An 18,628-nucleotide genomic window follows, 5' to 3' on the forward strand; every position below is an offset into this window, starting at 1 on the left:
AAGTGCTGGCAGTTTACTGAGTTTCAGTTACACTGAGTTTCTCTAATCAAGGGGAAAATCAAGATAAGGTGTTCACATTTAGTATACTTTAGATCTCCTATATGGATGAACATTCCCTTTAATTAGAATTCTTTCTCCCTCTCTTGGAGTGTGTGAGTTGTAATGTGGTTTATAATACAGTTAACAATAATTTGTGAAACTATAATTGACAAATGAAATGAGAATATGTGTGAGAATCTCCAGATTACTTGTACACTTAACACACTACATAACACTTTGTTGTAATTTGTTATTGGATTGTAGTAGCTAAGAACATATATGCTCTGCATCTTCTTAAATGATTGTTGGAAGCATTTTATTCCAGCCTCTTTCTGTTTAGGATACATCATGTGTGATAGAGTCTGTTTTCATGCTCCTAACCTTAATTTATGTATAATTTAAAAATATTTATTTGCACATATTTTTATCTGTCCCCTATTCACATTCTCAGCATTTTTCACAACTCAGGAAAATAATTCTCTTGCATTCTCATATGATTTATATGGATAGAATAGTACAAGTGGTGGTTTGGTTTGAACTTTTTGCTCATTATTTGGTAGCAGTACCCAAGGTTTTGTCAAACTATTGTCATATGGCTATGTTGTTGGAACTGCTGTAATAATGTACTTAACTATTGTTATGTTACTGACTCTTTATGAAAAGTGATCCTCAAAATGTATCTACACATTTTTCAGATGTTAAATTGTATAAATTCTTCAGCCTTCAGGATAAAGCTGCTGTCCGCATTCTTCCTGATAAACTTGAAGTAGCATCCTTGTTCTCAGATATGGACAGCTGAAGGATGTTCCAATTTCCTGAGGGATAAACTTTAAAATGTTTTCAAAAGAATGGGATAATTACTATTTAATTAAAATTCCTTGCCTTTTATTTTAAGGGTCTTTAATAGGAACATAGTCCCAAAGTGTTTGAACATCTGATGGTTTACTGTATTAATTAATAATTCCCATAATCCATCAGTTATATAAAACAGTGCAAATACAGTGTGAAAAAGTAAGAGATGTACATAAGTTGGCAGAATTCTAACAATATCTCCAGTGTCCCATCTGTTTGAAGTTAAGATTGGATTCCAGTGGGGGTAAGTCATGGCCACACAGATCAAATACATTTGATTTGTAGGTTAGGTATTGGCAGTTTTTCATAGGGGTATGTGGCCCTTCCAGCTTAGGTATTGCCAATTTTTCATCTGTCTTGAGTGTGGGGGTGCCAGGGTAAGCCAACTCCATAAGTTGGAAAGGGCACTGGATGAGACTGGCTGTGGCTGTGGTGTGGGAGGGGTGGGTGAAGGCACATTGTACTTGCACTGATGCTCTCCAAGTGCCTGACTTGTGGTGAATCTGGCCCTTTCAGCATGTGAGAGTCCTGTGCACATGGCGTATGGACATATCTGCACCAAGGGAGGGGTGGTAAAGTAGGGGAATGGGTGGATATGCTCACATGCTGGCATGGAATGCAGCAGCACAGGAAAGTGTTACTGAACCTTGTAGTCCAGGGAAGTCCAAAGGTCAGGTATCGGAAAGAGTAATTCAGGAGTAAGATGAGGTCAGGGAGGATGGGTGCAGGTACCTGGAAACCAGGCTCAGGCTGGAGACAAGGATGGAAACAGAAACAGACTAGATCTGGGCTAACAGGAACAAAGGCTTGGAACAAGGTCTTGGTTCAAGGCGAAATTGCAAACCAAAGCATGAGATAGCCAGCAGAACAAGTTTTGTTGCTGTAACAAGGAGCAGCAGTGTAATGGAAGCCCTCTATGCAGCTCTCAGGGCTTCCAGCTGAACTACATAGTTGTCGGACAGGTATTCTGTGCGAGCACCTCTAGGTTCTACAGGCGCTTGCAGGGTGAATCAGGCTCTGATCCTGACAAATCCAGGATCATGGGGGTTCATTGGTTGGTTCACCAGAATATAGATGTAATGGGAAATAGTGCCAGTATTAAACATGCCAGTATTATAGTACACAAAGACATTTAGGACACAGGGAGGGAGCAGGCACAGGAGGAGAGGAGCAAATAACCCCAAGACTGAGAAAAGAACATCACAGTTAGTTTGCTTATCTGCCAAGCAGACAATACAGCAAACTACTCTACTTGATTACCATGGTTTGCAGTTTTTTTCTGTCTGATAGATAATCAAGTGACTTCTACTTTATTGTGATTTCTGACCTCCCAGCTGAGTGCTCCCACCGTTGGCATGTATCCCTTTAGCCACTGTACCCAAAATTCAATGCCAAGGTGCCTCACTCCCAGGATATGTCACCTGCCTCTTTTCCACTGGTCTGCACATAGAGCCTGAATGGTTGGAGTAGCTCATGCAGTTGCTACTCTTTCCAGAGGACTCTGTGGTAGTTTCATACCAGGACCATTGAAGCAGAGACCATGGGTTCAGATAATACTGCAAGCCACAGTGGTATAAAGAAATCATAGAACAAACCATTGTTTTATATCATAGTTTCTAAAGAGCAAACTCACCATGGTGAAATACCATGACTGGGTTAAGAAAACACAACAGACAAACAGTGGTAAAAAAACCCCTCATAGCTTGCTGTGTTTTCTGAATCCAGCCCCGGTGTAGGGCAAAACCCATAGGTTAACTGTAAGTTAAATGAACCATGAGTTAGGCTTAGTGTGCTCTGTTTCCCCCTCTCAGAACAGTGAGGTTTAGCATAGATGAACAACAACTGAACAATTGTCAAACCATATGATGCAAAACATTATATGATCATATAATCTATATATTTGAGATACCACTCATTCCAATTTAAGTGAACATTATGCTGTTTTTAGTTCATGATTTGAATTAGTCAAAGTTAATTTGAAAGAAAATTTTTCACTGGTTAGTTTTCGTTTTTGAGTTTGTTTATATGCTATCTATGAGCATGTATGCCTATATGTAGGAAGGGAAGCGCACATTGAATCCAGCTATGATCATAATGTAAAACATGAAAAAGCTAAAGCTATGAACAAACTTGACAGCCAGAAAACACTTCCACTACATAATGTTTTAAGCAAATGTATTTAATCTCAATCATAATCATCTCAATCTCAATCTTGATCATCTCAATCTCAGTCATCTCAATCTCAATCCTCTCTCTCTCTCTCTCTCATATATTATTGATGTATAAAGTATTTCTTAAGAAGTTCATCTCAGACAATAAATACTGGAGCCTCCAAAATTTAGTGACAAGTGATGACTCACTCTGTCTCATGTCAAAACAATGCATTTTAGTAATTTTGTCATCCCTTGAGAACCTATTAAACACTAAACAAATGTCTTGGAATGTAACTGATGTGTTTAAATTAGGCACTTTTGACTGGGCCTCTGCCAGATTCTCACTGCAAACTGTTTCAGCAAAACAAGACCCGTGATTTACACTAAAAATGATAATAGGTTGTTTTGTTTGCTAGCATCTTGGCTGCTTGTATTTTGAGACTAAGCATCCAAACAAAGCTTGCATTCTTAGCCTAAATGATTTGAAGAATTCTGCACTTTAAATTATTTTAATTAGGTGTTTATTAAATGGGGCAGGCCCCTGGTTTTTCTTATTCTGGGGAATAGAAACTAACTTTTTAATATAATACTATATAGCTTGCTTTCTTTATATATAGCACTTCAGGGTATTCAAAGCACTTGACATACTTACTCTCAGCAACCATTTAAAACAACTCACACAGGAGGTTGAGAAATACAAAATATTAGTTTGCAGATATTACAACTTGAAAGCTGGGGTAGCATGTCTAAGGCAATGTATTGCATGGATGTAGTGAAGTTAGTTGCTGGGGCCACACTGCTCATGTTTCATCAGCTTAGCCACTAAATGTTTGCAGTGCTCATTGTTTATCATTTTTGTACCATGAAGAACCCATAGCTCAGGTATTGATAGGTGTTGCATATATAAAATCCTAGATTCACTCTCTGCAGTTGTCAATTAAAAGTTGTGCAAGAGTATGGCAGGAGATTCCTTTGCTGGAGACCTTGGGGCTATAGGGAGTACAATAGGGTGCACAGTTTGGGAGTGCTGCTCCATCCAGAGCTGTCCCTGGAGTCTCAGGTGGTGAGGAGTGCTTTCCTTCAGCTTCAGCTGATCTATCAACTGCGCCCTTACCTGGATGAACACTGCCTAGCAATGGTGACTCATGCTTTGGTGACTTCCCGATGAGATTAATGTGCTCTATGTAGGGCTGCCCTTGAAGATGGTCCAGATATTTCAGTTGGTCTAGAATAGAGCTGCCAGGATATTCACGGGGACCAGCAGGTACTGACATAATGCTGGTTCTCTTATCAGTTAACACTGGCTGCCAGCTAAAGTCCAGGCCCATGTTCTGTTTGTCTTAGCTGGGGTTTTTATCTTGATTGCTGGATGCTGTGTTGTTTTGCTATTTTACTATTCTTTGTTGTAAGCCGTCCCAAGATATCAAAGTCGTGGGTGGGCTATAAAAGTTTTGGATGGATGGATGGATAAATATTGATGGCTGCCAGTCAGGAACACACCATATTGGGCTACATGCACTATTGGCCTGATGTGGTACAATATGCCGTCATATATGCTACAGCTGAGAGCCAGTGTGGTGTAGTAGTTAAAAGCATGGGACTGGGACTCAGTCGATCTGGCTCAGCCATGGAGCCAACTGGGTGACTTTGGGCCAGTCACAGACTCTCAGCCACAGAATCTCAACCTATCTCACAGGGTTGTTGTGGGAATAAGATGGAGGAGGAGATGTAAGCTGCCTTGAGCGCTTTGTAGGGAAAAGGCAGGATATAAATCGAAAAATAAATAAACAAACTTCTATATTTGCAATAAATCTGTATTGTGCAAAGGCACATGTTTGTACTATAACACAGTGTAAAAATAGAACCAATCTGTAGTGTCTCTTGTACATTTGTGGCTTCACACTTGTTTGACATTTTTAGAGCTTAAAATGTGTCATCTTTTTTTTTTCACAATAATAGAAGCTAGAGTCCATGCTGTCCAGCATACTGTCAACAGCAGTCAGCCAGCCAGATCTCTCCAGGAAGCTTGTAAGCAGGGCGTGAAACCATTCCTTTTGTTTTTACTGGAAAGAATATTGCCCCTTTACAAATCATGAAGAAATTTGATTATGAAAAGAGGATGAGATGCCTAATATTTCAGAATGTCATGGTATTTCAGAAGTTTAGTTGATTTAGTTTGCTTATTGCAATCCATTATGGAATCTGTTTACAAACTTTGCTCAGATTCAGTGTCATGCTCCTAATCTGACTTGAGGTTTATGTCATGTACCTTAGGGCAGCAGAATTTTTGGTAGCACTCAGCTTTACAAAAATTTCACTGTCTGCGTTTGTGTTTGTTTTAAAACCATGGAATAGGGCCCAATAAAACAGTGATGAGTTGGATTCTATGTGACTTGATACATGTTTCAGGACTTAGGATGTTGCAGTTTGCCAGTAGTATGCTTGCGATAGGTCTCTTTTACATACTTAAAAAACTGTCAGTCTCATGAAACACATTGTATGTGGTCTTGGTTAAGGTTGTTTTTTCCTTCAGTGTTGAAAGGAGATATTTAAGGAGAAAACAGGTTATTGGTTTTCTTAATTTGCTTAGGCTTTTCTTTATTTACTCTCTTTTGTTTAATTCAAAGGAGAGTAAATTGTCTTGTGTGCGGGCGGGGGGAAGAAAACCCTAACTACTAATTGAGGTATAATTCTTGATTAAAGTTAATTTGATAGAGGAGTTAATTTTGAAATTAGGTTTCCTGCAATTCATAGACAAATCTACAAAGTTTTAAGTACATTAAACTCTTTGATTACATGAACATTGATACAAAGACAGAATTCTTAGTCTGTGTAGTGATGACAGGATTGCTGGACATTTTTGTTTAGGGGAGAGCAAAGCTGAGTTATTGGTGCTTGTCTAATGTTCCACTTTTTCATTTTGTGATTTATTTTTACATTTAAAAGATATATTGTTTCCATTTCATTATTTTAACCTTTCATTATGCATGAGGATTTTTGTGGAAACCTTTGAATCATGTCGATTGTGACAAGAGTTTGCTTTCCCAACATCTGTTGAAAGTTATGCTATGAAGTAGTAGACTGTTCTTCAAATGCGAGCATGAAGTCATTAGTCTCTGTGCATCACTTCCTTGAGCCTATCTTTATGTTGTAGTGGTTAAAGTATTTGGGCTCTCCCACTGGGATGTTCTTCAGAACTAAATTTGTGCTTGTGGAGGGTCTCATACACTCACCTACAAAACACAAGATACCCATGAAACAGGTCAAATGTACAGAGATCTGGCATCCATTTCACGACTTGGAAGACATAGTCTTCAGTATATGTAATACATACAACTTGCCAGAAAGCAAAAAGGAAATGATTGCATTTGAGTACAATGCATGCTTCAACAATAGCTCAGTGTGCATGAAATTAGAATCTGGTGGACATATATGACAACTAAGTAAGTCGACAGTATTTATATTACATTAGCATTCTGTGCAGAGAAGGTCATGTTGTATGTAAATAACCTTAGGAGATTCAATTTTTTAAATGATGTAAATAATGATAGTTTGAAATATTTTGAGTTAGTAGATTGTCAAATAATTCCTGCATGATACAGTGTGTGGTTTATATAGTGTTCAAAAGAACACCCATGATCTTGAACTTGCATTCAAAGCATAGATTTGAAGTCCATTTTTCTTTCAGTAAGCTAAAAGAGGATAGAACTTTCAAACAGTTTGCAGTCAAGAAGCTGCAATATATAACAGTTTGCTTATGAAATTGTTTTGCAAAGTTTATCAACTATATAGGCCAGGATCCAAAGAGCCACATTAAGAGCTCATTTGCCCAAAAAGGTTTCCTTTCCTGCTATCCTCCCCCTCACCCCCCAAAAAAACCCTACTGTCAAAATTTTTTGGTGAGGTTAATCTGGAATCTTTGCAGCAGCATAAAATGATGAAATTGGGGTAACACTCTTGGGTTTGTATACATTCATGATGTTCTTTGGATTTTGGCTGTAATCATGGAAATATACTACCTGTAAGAGTGACTAATGCAGGACCACAAAATGTTCAATGTCAGCAACATGAAAAACCGGGGGGGAGGGGGGCAAAAAGGAGGGGCAACTTAGTTTGCCCAAGTCTCTTACAGCTCATAGTACCTTGAACTGTGATATGGCTGCCTAGACTCCTGAAATGTTGTGGGATACAGTTGTGCTGCAACTTTTTGTTGTGAGTCCCACTGGTCATGTATACATTTGCTATATACATTTATTTAGTGGAACTACAGGAATCCACAGTTTAGTTACTAGATACGGCATTGGATGGACAGCTAGCCAGTTAAGGGAAATGCAGCCCAGTCAGTTGATGGCTGTTCTATGTTCTAGTTGTCTGGTGGCCTGCCCTTGGGTCTCCATATGCTGTGTTTGAATGGCACACCAGTCCAGAACAAGACTTTCCTCATTCATGGGTAGGGCAGATGATCAGGCATGCATCACTGAGATCTAAGTAGGTGAACACTGTGGAGTTAGCCTATCTCAGCTCTGCCTACCAGATATGACCTCAAGAAATACCCAAGGGTCTGAGAAGGAGTGTTGCTGTGGTCTGTAATAATTCTCTCCCCACCCTTTCTCTCTCTCCCAGCTTGTTTGCATTTGGTGTTGAGCCAATGGGACAGATTGGGGATTCTGTTGGTGTGCTGTGTACCCTGCTGCTCAACATGCTCCCTGCCTGAGCTGACAGAGGTGGTCCTAGTTGCAATGCTGAAGTCCAGCAGAATGTTGTTTCTGGGAGATGTTAATGTACATTTGTGTTGCATTTCATTATAAATTTACTATTTATAATAATGGTAAATTATAGGACCTGGCAGTCTAAATATATAACTCCTGTTTTGACACACTTGTACTGATTGTCTGTATGCTTCAAAGGACAATTCAAGGTGCTGGATTTTAACCTATAGAGGCTCACACAGCTTGGGACCACAATATCTTATAGAATGCCTCTTCCAACCATGGTGTACTCAGAAAATGCAAACAGCATCTGAGCCCTTACTCCAAATGCCACTTCCAAGGGAGGCTCAGCAGACTGCAACAAAGACAAAGGTCTTTTTCCATGTTAGCCTCCTAATTACTGAACAATAGGCCTGCCTGGCACCAAGTTTAATACCGCTTTAGTGGACTGTCACCACAGAACATTTAATTAGTTTAATATTATACTGGTACTTGTGTCAGCTTACTGAATTTCTATAACCTATTGTAGATTTTTAAATGAGTTTTAAATTTGGCTTTTAAATTTTATAGTGTATTTTTATGATGTTTTTATTGTTTGTATTTTAATGCATTGTTACAAACCACCCAGAGGGCTTTGGTTACTGGGCTGTATAGAAATAAAATTAACAACATCATCATCACAGCTGGCACCTGTCCTAAATGCCTTCTACAACTGTAGTACTTATAATAGTGAAATGACTGTATGAGCCACTTCTCTGATACCAGACTTGTGATATTAAAATGGAGTTCTGAGTCCGGCATGCAGTGCAGTGAAATGGACCTGCTCAGCATTCTTTTCACCAAGCCCCATGCTGTACAGCTAGCCTGAATGGGCATTGCTTTGTTGTTGTGTGTACTCCATCCTAAGAACAGAAGTATGGAGTTTTAGGGATCACAGCAAAATTCAACTGAACATGGGACAATGTAAGGAAAATAGAAGTGGAAGACACCAAGGGGAACAGGAGATAAAGGTAAACAAATCCTTTATCTTTTTGGGTAGAACAGCTTCTTCTCAGTACCTAATATGAGACAAAAGCAGTTGTATGTCATTTTTAAAAGACTTGTTTTCACTTCAAAACAGGAATTAAACTTAAAAAATCTCCAAAAGAGTAACAGGAAAATATTACAGTCATTTCCTAATCCCCAGACAGCTACACTTGATTCTCAATAGTATGAGAACATTGTATCCCATTGCTCAGAAAAGCTTCCAGATGGAAATGTTTGGGTGTGAGAATGTCAAGCCCATTCTAACCTCACATGTTGCATAGATAATACTTCCTCTCTTTGCCTGCATAACCTCATGCTTCATGTATCCTGGCACCACTTGTAACATTCACCCTTCCTGCTGCACCTTCTTCCTTTAAATCTGCCATACTCTCAAGTACTTAATGCGAGTAAAGTCCAAAATACTTTTTCAGTCATGTAACAGGAAGAAAAAATGTTCAAATTCATAGATAACTGCAAATAAATGCAGTTGGATATGGCCATGAGGTAAAAGGGCAAAATAAAATATGCTGTATGCAGTATATGCACCATTTTCCATAATGATAATCTCTTGATCAAAATTTAAAGATGATATTTTAGTCTATTTCTTCCAAATATGTGTGTGTACACATTTAAAAATGTTGGAGCAGTGGGTTAAACGACTGGGCTGGTATATCAAAAGGTCAACAGTTTGAATCTGCACAACGGAGTGAGCTCTCGTGGCTCTGTCCCAGCTCCTGTCAACCTTGCAGTTCGAAAGCATACAAATGCAAGTAAATAAAAAGGTACCATGCTGGCCACATGACCACGGAAACTGTCTGCAGACAAACGCTGGCTCCCTTGGCTAGGAAACGGGGATGAGCACCTCCCCCAAGGGTCAGACATGACTGGACTTTAATGTCATGGGGAAACCTTTACCTTTATATATTTAAAAATGTTAAACAAAAACATAACAGAGATCTGTAAAATATAAACTGTGAAAAAATAATGTTATTAAATGGGATGGAATGTATCACCTCATCTTCAAGTAAATCAGTACAGGATTGTAAAGGCAGATCACAAATAGTCAAGCTTTTAGAAGCAATGGACAAACATCTAACTAAAATTCTCTTTTAAAATAGTTGGAAATGGTTTACCAGTATTATTTATAATATTTACTAATATCTGCCTAGAAAGGAAAAACTGAGGTGGTTAATGAGACCTCAGAGATTACAATAATAGATTTTAGATTAAGTCTTGATTTTTGTGTTTTCTTTGGAGTACACATTTTATGTGGAAAACCCTAAAGGGGCATGATGTCACGTCTTGAATGGCGTCCAAAACATTTGCCAAGTGATGTCGCCATCAGGATCCCTTAGCAATTGCCTTCCAGAGTGAGAAAGCTCTCATATAAGTTAAGGTACAGTTCTTTTATTATGATACTGAACTAGCTGATGTTACATACACTCACACTCCATTGTTTGCTTCAGAACTGCACCTTCATTAGATTCTAACAGTATTAATTTTATAATTGATTTAGAAGCAGATAAACTGTCTCAAAATGTATAGCATAAAATTTCAGTGTGGGTTTTCATGACCACCAACATTTGTACTCTCCCAAATTCAACATATGTACCTAATACCAAGTGAAGCAAAAGATAAAACCTGTTCAAGAACCCTAGACCCCTTCCCCCACTGAAAACACACACCCATCTACCCACATGCTTTAGAGGCTTCCCTCTTTCCCCTTTAAATTCCTCTCTCTCTATGGTGATGAATATTTTCTGCAGTGATTTTTTAAAACATTAATAGGCTTTATGGCAGTTCTTTTGTAAGTGCAGGTTGTTTGTAACTTGGGTGATCTTAACTTGGAGACTCCCTGTGTTTGTGTGTGTGTGTGTGTGTGTGTGTGTGTGTGTGTGTAACCAACTATTATTTTATTCTACTGCTGTAAAACAAGAAGTTCAGCTTGATAGTTGAGAGCTAAACCTGTGTCGCTCATCTACAGCAGTACTGTTTCAAGATAAGTCAAAAGAAATGAAAATAGTGCAGAATGGTCTGGATTCATAAAGGAGTAGTAGAGGAAACTGCCCTTAAAATTAATGGTATCTTTGTAATGCATGTAATATTGTAAGTATGGTTTTGACCCTGGTTACTTTGTTTGGCTTCAAAAGTAGGGTGAAACTTTCTGTGTAAGTATAGCAAAGGTGCACTGTTTCCATGTGTGTTGTGATTTCTAATGTGTTTTAACTTTGCTATTTGGGGATTATATTGTATATTGATGTAGCAGTATGATTTACCCACATTAGCCACCTGACACACTTAGGCCAAGTGCATAGTCAGTTGTTGTTGTTGTTCAGTTGCAACATTCCTCCAGGTTCTCCTGTCCTCCACCACCCCCTGGAATACACCCAAGCCCACACCCACCTCTCCAGTGACCCCATCCAGCCACCTCAACCTCTGCTGTCCCCTTCTCCTTTTGCCTTCAATTGTTCCCAGCATCAGGGTCTTTTCCAATGAGTCCTTCCTTCTCATTAGGTGGCCAAAGTATTTGAGCTTCAGTTTTATTACCTGACCTTCTAAAGTCAGTAAGATTGATTTCATAGTCAGTAGAACTTAACAAATCCTTGAAACAGTTTGCAGTAAGCAATAATTAAAACATTACTGGATTTAAGATTCAGAGGTGGGGAGTATTTCTATGTGGTTCATATCCTGCCACTCTAATAATACTTGCAGGAAAGTAACCACATAGATGGAATGAATTATTTATTTTCTTCCCATACCAGCATCAGTCGGCCTAAATGAAAAAATCATACCATGCACCTTACCCCTATGCTGTCATGTAACTGGAAAAGTAGAGCATCCAGCAACTACTACATCATCTGAGTAATTGAACTTGAAATTATTATTTTTAAAACATGAAAATGGAATTGTTGCAAAAGAGAGAGAGAGAGGGTAGGAATATTTAAAAAAGAGTTCATACTCTGTCCCTGAAGATTCTGCTCAAATTAACATTGCCACAACAGACCCATTTCATCCTTTTCCGTAACACAGTTACTAAAGTTACTAATTCTTAAGAAAATGCAGAAGGATGTATTCTGAAGTGTAAGACATCTATACAAAATGAGAGAGTGTACAACAAGTCGGGGAGTGTAAAACAAGTGGGAGACCGGAAGTATAAGAAAAGAGTATAATATCAGAGAAAATAAGATGAATGAACACACTAACATTCTCATAGGATTCTATGATATTCTCTATAATGTGCCACAAAGTCTATTTTCTATACCTCAACTAAATACCCCCCTCCCTCTGCAATTACATTTCTGATGTGTTCAAATACTGGATATAAATCTAAAGTTGAAAATGGAAAAAATAAAATTCTAGTACTTTGTAAATTTTTAAGGGTAGTTTGTAGTTTTAGAGCTACCTTACCGTTGTTGTTCCTGTTCCAATAGATTAGTAAATTCATCACTTTTCTGCATATACTCTGCATGCTTCCTCTTCTCATCCTCTAGGTCATATAGGGTTTGCCTGTGAGATTTTTCTACCATTAAGAGTTGCTCCAGCATGCGCCTGTGCGTTTCTTTATGCTTTTCAATCACTTTGTCAAGCTAAAAAAAGTAACAAGATTCTCTCACTAATGTTATTTTCTTCATTTCTGTAGTTTTTAAGAACTTATATTCATTTTGAGTAGGTAATGGTGTGTCAGGTACAGAAAATAAAGAAAAATTACTAGTACAGACTAAATTTAGGAATATATTACTTTTTATCTAATTCTTATTTATTTCAAATACTTCTTGGATAATTACCACTTCATTTTGCTACTTCAGCAATGAGAAATTTTAAATGAACTTTAATATTTGTTGCACTGTTACCTATACTTTGTTTGGCAACTGACTCTTAAACAATTATGGAATACTTAATTTACTGTTAGCAGATTTAGACTTCTCTAAATAAAGATTCTGCCTGCAGAAATAACCACCTTGACACAAAGCAGTATTTCCATTAAATAGAAGGTGGCCAAAACAGTAATCAGAGTTCCAGCTCTAATTGCCTTAGTTGATTATTGCCATCTGGTGTTCTAATTTCTTTCAAAAATTTTAAACAAATAAACTGATCCTGATATTTATTGAACACATTTGCCTCAAATACAGTGCCCACAATACCAGTGTAATGCCTGTGTTTTGCAGGGCTATTGATATACTGTTCTCCATCTTAAACAGTAAGATGCTGCAGCAACAAACTTTTAGATGTTACTGATGAGCAGAATGGGACTTTTCTACGTGAGGCTTTTAACCCATCATTTTATTGAGGCTTCTGCCTTCAAATTCTTTGGGGGTTTATGTTAATCTCCTTTACACATGCTTTCCTCCTGGGTTTTTTATTCTTCTGCCTCTGTATATGTCCAATTACACAACTACTATATGGTGCTGCAGTGCAGTAGAACTGTGCAAAAACATGAGGATTTCATGCCACAATTTAAAGTCATACTTTTTTTTATTACACTGCACCCCCTTCCCCAGTTGCAAAACATGGGAGAAGCACTGGAGGATGATGACATTGTGTAAAGCACTCAAACTACTATGATCATGGGAACAAAAAAAAAATGCTTTCTGTGGACAGGCTTTAAAGGCATAATGAAGGGAAATACAACAATGAACATATTTCCCTCATTTGTTACTGCTTTGATGGAGTTGCAAGTCTTTTGACCAAGTTTATCTTAACTTTATGATTTTGTCAAGTCTGTCTCAGCTGAACTGTATTTTGTGATCTGCAACTTAATTTTTCCATGTATAAATCAACCTTCAGACAAATTTGTTTGGACTCAACCATAAATTAGAGATAACAGAGTTAATTCATTAAAAAAGGATTATAAAAAGGCTTGTGCTGGAAATTGTTTAAATTTTCAGTGATACATGTAATTCGTGCTCTTGTATGGTTGCTTGGGACTACAGCACATTCACAGTAAGATTTTAAAGTTGCCATGCACAGTTCAGTGCCAGAGCTTTAAAGATAGTCAGTAAACAAAAACATTTGTTTGCTAAGGGTTCTGTGTGCCACTTCAGCTCCAAATGTCTGGGAAATTACAGCGGTTAAGGACCATGCACTTAAAAGACCTGTTACTTAGGCAGTGTGAACATGCTATGGTATCATCTGCTATAACCTACTGCTTTGGAATTAGATGACTGTCAATGGTATAGTGGTGGATCTAAATCCCAGATTGAATAAGATAGGTTCCCGTTTTGGTAACAAACATGACTGGTTAGACTTTGTTGAGCATGAGAGGACATTTGGGAATGAATGCTTCAAGCAAAAGTAAATTCTGAATTCCACAAACCAACAAGGATGTCAACAGAGTACCAGCCTGGCATTGACTTCATTTAGACTTTAATTATCAACACTCATAATTTTGAAATAATTATCTTTTAAATTAACATTGGTTGGCTATTTCAAGTAGCTGACCAGATTTCATTAGGAATATTTTGTGAAGCAGGCATTACCGTTTTCTCATATATTCCATTTTAAGTTATCTAATTTGATTAAGCAAATGATGAGAACTTTTTTAAAAAATTGTGCAATACCGAAATCCCAACCACACTAAAAAAAATAGATTTTTAGAGAATCTTGTGTTTTTCAATTTTAAATGTTTAAGATCCTGGGTTGTTCCTAGGTTGTTCTTTCTAATCATAATTTCATTGGCAGAAGGCTTGCGTATATGATGGTAGTACAAACTGAGCAATGAAATCATATTCATAAATAGTAGAAGAGTGATCAGAAAAGGAGGAAAAACTTTCCTGTTTGTTCAGAAATAATGTCTTAGGAAGTAATGCTTGCCATTAGTGCTACAAACATTAGTAATGAGTATATTCTTGATTTTACAACAGAATTGAAATTGATCTAGGATCCACTTGTTTGCCTTGGGAGGGGGCGTGTGCATAATTTTCTCAAAGCTCTCCTTCAGCTCTTTGTTTTTAAAGCATCTGTTTTCTTCATGACAGCTTACTTAAGTTCCACAGCAAGTACCACCAACACCACAACATGGTTGGCACAATGGCTTTCTTGACCCCTTTCAAATCTACTATTCTATGCTTCTATGATGATGATGACAATGATGATGATGATGATATCCTCAAAGGAGAGCCTGAATGAGGCCAAGCAAATAATGTAAGCACTTAGGGAGGTGTAAGTTCAGCTGATGGTGACAGCCAGTTTGCTTCATTCCATTCTGTCAGTATCTAAGTTTATTGTTGTTTTTGTTTTTAACTGTCAGGAATATTTCCATATTTTGTAAGACTAGGAAAGATAGGAAAATTTAATGGCAGGGAACTAAATGAATGAGAAATTTGCACAAATGAAAAGTCTTAGAAGTAAATTGAGGTTATCTCCATTTTTTTCAGCTCTTGACTGTGTACAATATTCCCCTTGGTTTATTCCTTGCCACTAAGCATACAATTCTCTTCCATTTACTTTCCAGTCCAAAAAAGGGGGAAAGTGCAAATATTCTTGTTGGTTAACTCCCCTTCCCCCTGCACACACAATGACCAAACAGAATGGAACAAATGGCTCACCAGCAGTACTTACAACACCTCCCCCTCATGAGGTCCCATTCACTCCATCCCATGTAGTCGCCTTTTTAGGGCTTAGTTAAGTATTATCAAGGAACTGCAGTAGCCACATCAATAAGTGCTCTGAAAAGGGACAGGTAGTTAATACCTCTCTTTTCTAGACTAATTGTACACTTGGGGAAGTGTTGAAGAAGTGGAGCACATGGATAAGTAGTAGTTCAGCACTTAAAGGCCAGAAGATCACATTGCCAAGAGGAAGATATCCTCCCCCTTTTGTTGAACTTACTGCTTTAGTTCCCTCCACCATTTATGACATACTGGGTTCTCCCTTTCCCTTACTGATATTACTAGCCTGGTCCTCCACAGCTATTTGCAGTTTAGCTGATAATGCTCAACTGTGTGCAGATTTCTTCTACGTTGCCTGAATAATAATTCAAAAAAGTTGGGGAATTAAAAGGAATAACAGTTGTAGTGGGGAGAGAAGGCCAGGGTGGAGGACAAGACAGATTATTTCACAAATTCCCCTGGGTTAAATACTGAAGCTAGCTAGAGTAGGGAAGGGGAGAACAACTTCACATCAACACTGATTGTCTGTGAAACATAAAGTGGGTTGTTCAGTGAACAAGCTACACTGTGTACTCATTTTCACGGGTAGATCAGCTTTATGTATAAACCCATCCAAAGCTTCCATTTGTATTTGTAGCATCTAATGAAATTCATGAAAGCTCCTGCTAATTTATTGGAACACTTAAACAACTAAAACATGTTAGTTGTTTGCTCCACTTAATCCTTGAACTGGCAAAACAAGTAGCTGTTGGTAAACTTTTGTAATTTCTTTTTTAAAAAACCCTCTTTCAATTCTCCCATAGTCTGTGCGTTTTCTGCCTTCTCAGGATCACTTTGCATGAAACCATGTGCAATGCATGCACTGTTGTGTGACTGCAGTGGCTTACCCACCAGTTTTAGAGATAGTGAATTGTTTTTATGAAATGGTTGTTTAAATCTTCATTACCAAAGAGAAATAATCCAAGCTGACATTGAATGAGTTACTGACATTCTTAGTGATTTCGAAATTGGGTTGTCTGTCTATCTTAATACTTCATTAAATGAGAGGGAATGCAGAGCACACTGGAAATGCATCGTTTACTCTGGCTTAAAACTGGGACCAAGATACATAGAGAATAATTTTAGTAATTTTAACTGGCAAAGCTGTCACATGATTGGCAGTAGTTTAGCTCATGCTCTTAAGAAACCAGTATATAAATAACAGTGATGCCAGGGACCAAGCATGAGGTATGTTTCCAGAATAGTGTAGAGAGGTCACATAGCAATTTCCCTCTCTTTTGTCCTCCAACTGTAGTGCTGGTTGCCCCTTTTCGTAAATATTTAACATAAGCAAAATTAGTCTACATTTTATTTTCCTAATTTTAAATAGAGTTTGGAAATGTCCAATGTTTATCATCCTTTTTCAGGTCCAGAACTTCAGTGATTATGGAGAATCTGTACCATTTTAACTTTTTAATGAGTGTTTACATCGTCTTTCATATTGCCAAGTCCAGTGGTGTTAGAAATGGTCTTGTTGCCATATAACACTAGGAAAGGAACATTTGTATAATATATGCAAGTTAGAAGTCCAAATTATGTTTTGGAATTTTGTGGTAGCAAAGAGGTGGGGGCTTGCAGAATTTTTGCCTGGATCGTTTTCATTCATGTTTAGAACTTGATGCTTATGATCTAATATCCAGTTTTCTAAAAAGACATTAATCTCAGTCATTGGGCTCCACCAGATTAGATCCTAACTAGAGGGTAAAACTAGTTTTCATGCCTGACATTTGTCTGAATGTGTGAAATGAGGTTTTACCATTGGGTATGCTTCTTTCTGAAGCCTGGAAGTGTCTGGTGCAAGAAATCGGTATTTGACATCTTTTGTACTGAGCTGTAATGAACCAGGATCGTGTGTTTTTGTATGATGAGCAATGCGTTCAAGAATGCATGTAGATTGTATCACTGTTCATCTTTTACTTGTCTGTAGTTTTTACCAATGCCCCAATCTCAATCAAATGGCATCAAAATCAAGTTAATTAAATTGTTCATACAAATGTTGACTGAGTTGATTGACTGAGTTCAGTGGTCACCCTTTCATCTCCCATTGTTCTCATTGAACACAGAAGTAGAATTTTATTTTATTATTTAATCTTTTGTAAGCTGTCCTGAGGCTTGTGCAAAGGACAGGATTAAAAAAAAATGTTTTAAATAAATAAATAAACTAGAAGATCATGGTTTCGCTGCTGCTGCTATTGAAAATGGAAGAGCTGTTGCAGCTCAGAGTATTTAAACATTCTGCTTTAGTTACTTCAATATTATGCTTAGGTGAGACCCCATATTTCCACCTTAAAACAAAAAAACTTACTCAAGAGTGGTAAGCAAGCATGCAAGCTGGAGGCCAAGGAATCCCACTTTTTGGATCCCCCCACCTCTAGGAGGGTAGGACACACTACATTTGAAATATAGTAGGCCTTCTCATTTACTTGACTGCTTCTGTTGCCAGTAATCTAACAAGTCATATCCCTTGATTTTGCTAGCAGCTGTTGATCTGTTAATTTACTTCAGTGTTTTAATTCATCCCTGGAATTTGCAGGCAGGAATATTTGCAATGAGTCAAAAGGTTACTATCCCAAAAGAACTGGTTTATGTAAACAGAATCAGAATTTGAAGATGGTGGTGCAGCAATGACTGGCTGATCCAGTTTGCCAAATTTATCAGTTCTCAAGCTTTGGAAGAACATCCAATCCAAACAAAATACTAAATGCAAACTATTAAAGTTTGTTAGACATCAAGGGAGGGTGTAAGACTTGCAGAGTTGTGATGCAGGAGGAAGTATAAAGTGGGGTTAACACTAATGAAGAAAAGGGTTAACATGGTTCTTAGAAGTTTGACATCATTTGTGGTCGATCTCTTAGCCTGCTATATCTAATGGAATATTGAATTCATGAATTGGTTAGACTTTTACCATTTATTTAATTATTTCTATTCTCCCTAAAAGTCAAAGTTCAGTTGACAACCATCTTTCCCTCTCCCTCTCTCCCTCTAATTAAAGGATATTTTCAAAGCAAAAGCGTGTCTCAGTTCTGTAGTGGAGATTTAAAAGCCAGTATCCTTAAGCTCTGTGTAAGCTATTCAACAAAACTATTTTGCTTTGCTGGCACTTGTCCTTCTCCAGTCTAATCAAGGAGACAGTTTCCTTTTAATTCCCTGAGTTGTAGGATTAATTTCCATATGCATATATCCTTCTTTAAGCATACATTAT

At 37.7% G+C, this 18,628-nt stretch overlaps 2 protein-coding genes across 10 annotated transcripts in view; one reads left to right on the plus strand and one right to left on the minus strand.

Annotated features, from left to right (window-relative positions):
- Nucleotides 1-18,628, plus strand: part of CMSS1 (cms1 ribosomal small subunit homolog) — a 279,428-nt gene that overhangs the window by 100,267 nt on the left and 160,533 nt on the right. The gene's annotated exons all lie outside the window — the stretch shown is intronic.
- Nucleotides 1-18,628, minus strand: part of FILIP1L (filamin A interacting protein 1 like) — a 199,117-nt gene that overhangs the window by 47,770 nt on the left and 132,719 nt on the right. For all 3 annotated transcript variants that reach the window (XM_044442721.1, XM_044442723.1, XM_044442722.1), the window contains one exon: nucleotides 12,188-12,366. In XM_044442721.1, the coding sequence (XP_044298656.1) occupies nucleotides 12,188-12,366 (179 nt within the window). The remainder of the gene's footprint in view (nucleotides 1-12,187; nucleotides 12,367-18,628) is intronic.

This window comes from Varanus komodoensis, unplaced genomic scaffold (assembly GCF_004798865.1).
Source record: "Varanus komodoensis strain SLA01 unplaced genomic scaffold, ASM479886v1 scaffold4, whole genome shotgun sequence".
In the NCBI taxonomy this organism is placed as follows: domain Eukaryota; kingdom Metazoa; phylum Chordata; class Lepidosauria; order Squamata; family Varanidae; genus Varanus; species Varanus komodoensis.